This window comes from Triticum aestivum, chromosome 3D (genome assembly GCF_018294505.1).
Source record: "Triticum aestivum cultivar Chinese Spring chromosome 3D, IWGSC CS RefSeq v2.1, whole genome shotgun sequence".
NCBI classification, from domain to species: domain Eukaryota; kingdom Viridiplantae; phylum Streptophyta; class Magnoliopsida; order Poales; family Poaceae; genus Triticum; species Triticum aestivum.
In genome coordinates, this window is record NC_057802.1 from 346,920,838 (window position 1) to 346,926,876 (window position 6,039).

A 6,039-nucleotide genomic window follows, 5' to 3' on the forward strand; every position below is an offset into this window, starting at 1 on the left:
CTCGAGCAGCGGGATTGGCTCAAGCGCGGCAGGAGCGGCATGCATGGGAGGGGCCGTGGGATCAGCGCATGCGGTTGGAGCGACGTGCATGGGCAGGGCCACAGGATCAGCGCATGCGCTGGAAGGCTGGCAGCGGCCTCGGGGCGAGGGGGAGGCCACAATCTCCGCGTCGTTCAAATCCGTGGCGGGCCCAGGCACGGGGGAGGCCAACCCAGGCCCGACAGCTGGCGGTAGGAGACACGCAGCGTGCGACTCGTGGTGGGCCAGAGCCAGCACCGATACGGAGGGCGCGCCCAATCGAAGGCGAGCGGAGACCCGCGTGACATCAGCCACAGCGTCGGGGTGGCCCCCAAGGATGCCAGCCCAGAACCGGCTCGTCGGGGGCGCATGAGCACGACGGCGGCGTCGCCGGCGGCCACGTCCATCACCCGGCGGACGAGCCGCGCTGCTGCGAGCCGGGGGAACACGTGGTGCTGCGGCCAGCGAGGGGGGAGCGGCGGCGAGTCAGGCGCGCGGCCAGGATCGTCAGACTCCGGCGGCGGGGGTGACGGCGGCGGCGGTCGGCGAAAGTCGACGCATTTCGCGACATGAATGCGAACAGGGAACCGGGCAAGGCCCAGGGCGAGCCGCTCCGCGCGATCCGGGTCAGCATCCGGCAGCACCGCATCGTCGTCTGGGAGGAGGAGCTCGGCGGTGCGCGGGATGGCGTCAGGGTTGATCGTCCATGCGGTGAGCTTGAAGACGGACATGTCGGACATGTTTCGCGTCTCGGGAGCGAGGTTCTCCACCTTGCAGAAAGGCGAGAGAAGGATCTCGACGGAGGAGCGCAGCCACGCGTGGTCGGGGATGCCGTTGAGCTCGAGGGATAAGAGGAAGCGCGCGGGCACCGGCTCAAAACCGGCCGTGCGGCCCCAGGGGTGGAATATGAGGCGAAAACGGGGCGAGCGCGCGCGGCCGGCAAGAGCGACACGGTGGCGCACCGCGGGGTCGGGGAACCTGACCAGGAAATCCTCGGGCGCGTGCCGGTGGACCGAGAAGTCGACCGCGGAGAGCCCGAACTGGGAGCAGAGGACGGCGGCGACCTCGTCGCCAGACATGCCCGTGCGACAGCCGGCCACGATGACGAGGAGGGCGCGCTCCGCGGTGATGACCTCGGAGGACCGTGGCAGGTAGCATATGGCAGCCGCCGGACGGCGCGCCTTGTGCCCAGAGAACGGGGCGGCCTGGGAGGAGGCAGAGGCCACAGGCGACACCGAGCGCGAGGGAGCCACCGGCCCGAAAGACACGGGCGTCGGAAGACTCGAGGAGGAGCGGGTAGCGGCCGCGGTGCCGGCGAGGGAGGAGCCGGAGGGAGGCATGGACGGCCAGGCCGACGACCCGGAGGACACGGGCGTGCGCAACCCCGACGAGGTGCGAGTGGTGGTCGCGGAGCCAGCGTCGGGATCGCCAGAGCAAGCCGGCTCGCCCGGGGAGATGCGGCGTCGCTGCGGGGGCGGGACAGACCCGCCGGACGAGGAGGAGGCCGACGAGAGACGGGTGGTGCACTCCTTGGCCTTATGCCCGAAGAACCGGCAGCGCACGCAACGGATGTCGCGCCGGCACTCGGGGCGCGGGTGCTCGGTGCTGAAGGAGCGGGGACACTCCCCCTCACGGAGCCAAGACAGGTGCCTGCGGGATGGCTCGCCGGTGCCGCGATGCAGGCGACGGGGAGGGGCTCGCGGGCGCGGTCGCTTCTTGCCCCCGGCCACCAGCTAGCCGTCGCCAGGGGCGGGCACACCGTCCGTCCGGCAGATCTCGGAGCGGAGCGTGCAGCGGGCAACCGGCGGCGAGGGCGCAGGGGCCAGGGGCGAGGGCGACGGGGAGGAGGGCGACGCATGCGCGGGAGGAGGGGAGGTGGCCGGCGAAGGCACAGGCGCCCTGCAGAGGGCCTGCCGGTAGGACAAGGCCGAGTTCGCGGAGCCGCCTGAGGAGGGGCTCGACTCCAGCCAGAGAAGCTCGCGAGAGCGCCCCACGACGGGCGGCGGCGAGGAGGCCATGGAGGGTGGACGGTGGGGCCGGAGTGGCCGGCGCCGGGGCTGGGGTGGCCGCCGGCAAGCGCAGGAGCGTGGGAGGCTAGGAGCATGGGAGGCAGGAGCGTGTCAACATACACATATACCTAAACTATATTATTACTTTTATAGTGGGTAGTAACATAAGTGTGATGTCATAGAAAGCTTCATTTATTAGGTTATAGACTCATATTGCATTGGGACAGGTGATGTTGCCGTAACTAGCTAAGTTACTCAGACTACCTCTCTCTTCATTAACTCATTGCCACATAAATAAATTTGCTGAGTTGGGCTCGACGTTAGTATCAAAGTTACTCCCATTATGGCTAGTCTTATGTGCTCTGGTGGAAGGACCAAGCGCCTGAATTTGTATGTGACTCGGTTGCCAGCTATTCCGCTGTGCCGGGTTAACCAATGGAATGAATTTTCCAGCTTTAAAAGAAAAAGACACAAGTTTCACCTGCAGCCCGCGGAACCGCTCACCGCCTCGGTTGCATGCCCGCGTGAAACCACGAGCTCCAGTCCAGTGCTCCATCCCCGCCGAAAGAAACGACAGTACGGCACCGTCCGTCAACACTGATACATACCGATCGGCCATCGGTCTGATCCACCACCTTCCGGAAACCTCCTGTACCAAGTTGCGTCGGTGCACTCCCTCCTCCCACCTCTCCCCGACTCTGATCCCCAACCACCAAGCCGACCGCGTGCGTGCTTTGTCGTGCAAACGATGGAGCAGGGGAGCAAGAATCCGGACGACCCCGGTCAGCTCCCGCTCCCCTGCGCCAGCGGCTGCGGCTTCTTCGGCTCCCCGGACACCGGCGGCCTCTGCTCCAAGTGCTTCCGCGACAGCCTCCGCCGCGCCGAGGCCCTGGCCCAGCTGGAGCTCCAAGCGGCGGCGGCGACGTCCAAGGAGGTGGAGGAGGAGGGGGCGAGGAGGGCAAAGGCAAGGGGCAGGTGCGCGTCGTGCGGGAGGAAGGTGGGCCTGATGGGGTTCGAGTGCCGGTGCGGCGGCGTGTTCTGCGGCGAGCACCGCTACTCGGACCGGCACGACTGCTGCTACGACTACAGGGGCGCCGGCCGCGACGCCATCTCCCAGGCCAACCCCGTCGTCAGGGCTGACAAGGTCGACAAGTTCTGAGCTCTTATAAGTTTGGGTTCCCTCGGCTCCAATTATGGATCGATGGTGTGGTACGTGTCATCCATGGTTTGTACTTCTGAATTCCGGATACAGAATCCAAATGGACGATTCTGTCATTCTGTGTGATTTCTTTCGCTAGTAGCACATGTGTTGCATTTCCCCGTCTTCTTTTTGTTTTTGTTTAGCTGTGTCACTCTGTATGCTACTCGTTCCACTGTTCCACAAGATCGTGTGATCTTGGTATGCATGGTACTATCACTGAAGATGGTTATCCAGTCAGTTTGAACTAGCATGTCTCGAGCCTGAACAGGAGAGCAATAATTATCGGGGTAGTATGTGCTACTGACGTGAAAAAACGAATGCTCTATCATTTCGTCCCAAATAGGCAAGGGAAATTTCTACAAGTTTACAAAGCGTGTTATGCCACTCGCGCCCTTGGTATATTAGCATAATGATATATAGCGTAATTCTGCAAAATGATCAGCATGCGCATCTGGTGTAGTGGTATCATAGTACCCTCCCACGGTACTGACCGGGGTTCGATTCCCTGGACGCAAATCCTTTTTTACATTTCTTGTTAACCATGCGCATTCCCTGTCATGTCATATGTCCGTCAATAAAAATAGCCTCACTAATCTTGGTATTTTTAATTTAACAAAGCATTTTCATTTATTTATTTTCATTGAAGAAATCGCCATATAGTACCTCCTTTTCAAGATATATGACGATGCCTACCAAAACGGCATATATTTTGGAAAGGAGGTAGTACTTTTTACAAAGCAACAACCAAAACATAAATGAAAAGGAATCAGAAGCAACAACTTAATACAAGTATACTGGCCACACGGCATTTCATGTTTTCCATGTGATTTCCCTTTTGTGTGGTATTTCAGTTACAATAATTGTCCTCATTCTTTGCTTTTTTAAAATTTAAAAAGCCTTTCATTTATTTCCTTCCATTAAAGAAACATTATATAATTTTTACAAAGCAACAACTAAAACAATGAAATGAAGTTGAGACATTTATTTTGGGACGGATGGAATTAACTGGCCATGCGGAACACAACTCTAGACTTGAACACTATAAGATCAACGAGCAAACACTATCAATTTATTTTCAGTTTCTTGTTTTCCAAGCGCTTTCTCCTCGTCTTTCATGTGATATTTTGGTCAAGAAAAATGATCCTCATCCATCATCGGCTTCTTTATTTCCTGATGCGCTTCTTTGTTGATTTCCATTAAAGAAATCGTGATATAATTTTTACAAAGCAACAACCAAAACATAAAATGAAAAGGAATCAGACGCAACAACTTAATAGTACTAAAGTGGCCACGCAATGTTTCCTTTTTTCCATGCGCTTTCCCTTGCATGTGATATTGCGGTCAAGAAAAATAGTGTTCACTAGTCATTGTTTTTTTAAATTTAACAAAGCCTTCTCATTGGTTCCTTACAAATCAACAACCAAAATATAAATGAAAAGGAAGCATAAGGAACAACTCAATACTACTACCTCCGTTACCTTTGTACTAAATCAAGTAAAAGAAACTTTATATTAAATCTACGACACTTATTTTGGGACGATGAGAGTAGTAAATTGGTTACCCAACATTTCCTGTTCTCCACGGGATTTTCTTTTTTCCGTTTTAGGTTTTCCATGCGCATTCCCTTTCATGTGATATTTCGGTCAAGAAAACTAGTCCTCATTAATCTTCGGGTTTTTAATGTAACAAAACCTTTTCATTGATTTCCTTCCATTGAATAAATTTTCACATATTTTTTACAAATTAACAAACAAAGCAAAAATGAAAAGGAACCGGAAGCAACAACTTAATACTAGTAAATTGGCCACACAATGTTTTCTGTTTTCCAGGCATTTCCCTTTTGTGTGATATTTTAGTTAAGAAAAATAGTCCTCATTCTCCCCTTTTTAAATTTAACAAGTCTTTTTATCGATTTCCTTCCATGAAAGAAACATTATATAATTTTACAAAGCAACAATTAAAACATAAATGAAAAGGAACCAGAAGCAACAACGTAATAGTAAACTTGCCACACAAAACACAACTCTAGACCTGAACACCATAAGATCAACGAGCAAAGGTTCTCAATTTTTTTCTCGTTTTTCATGCACTTTCCCCTTTCAGGTAATATTTTGGTCAAGGAAAATAGTCCTCATTAATGTTTGTGTTTTTACCTAATATTTTGATGACACGCCTTGTCGTCGATTTCCACTACAGAATCACCATATAATTTTTAGAAAGCAACAACGAAACATAGATGAAAAGGAACCGAAAGCAACAACCTAATAGTAAACTAGCTACGCAGAACACAACTCTAGATCTGAACACCATAAGATCAGCGAGCAAGGATTATCAACATGGCAACATTATTTTAGGCCCAGCCAACACAACCAAAAAAATGACGGGGTAAGAATTGAGCATAGCGTAGATGGTTAGCTTCCTTGTGGTGAAACTAGCCCACCAAAGTTCAAGTTATATTGGCACTGATGCTTGCTATTTCCTGGATTTTTTCGGGCTTTCCGGTGATGTTCGTTCAGTGTGAGCAGACGTTCCTGTCGACTACAGTGCGCCTATGTTGACTTTGTCAATCTCAGGAGGTTGTGTCAGCTCAGTATCTTGAAGGTGCTCATAGGGGTAGGATATGTATATGTTTTCATACGGATGATTATATCTGCGTGTATGTGAGCATCTGTAATTGTACCCTGTTAAAAATGACAGGGTCCCCACAAACAAATGGGTCAGAACATCCAATAGTTTAACACTAGACATGCAATTACTAAAACCACACCATCTAGAAAGAACCAGGATATCCCCGTAGCGAGAGAACATCCA

The 6,039-nt window shown here is 53.0% G+C and overlaps 1 protein-coding gene across 1 annotated transcript; it reads left to right on the forward strand.

Moving 5' to 3' along the window:
- The first annotated feature begins 2,623 nt into the window (after positions 1-2,623).
- On the forward strand, positions 2,624-3,465 carry LOC123074623 (zinc finger A20 and AN1 domain-containing stress-associated protein 2-like). Its single transcript, XM_044497416.1, has one exon. It carries the CDS (start codon positions 2,776-2,778, stop codon positions 3,184-3,186), a length of 411 nt encoding a protein of 136 aa, XP_044353351.1. The 5' UTR covers positions 2,624-2,775; the 3' UTR covers positions 3,187-3,465.
- Positions 3,466-6,039: the final 2,574 nt, after the last annotated feature.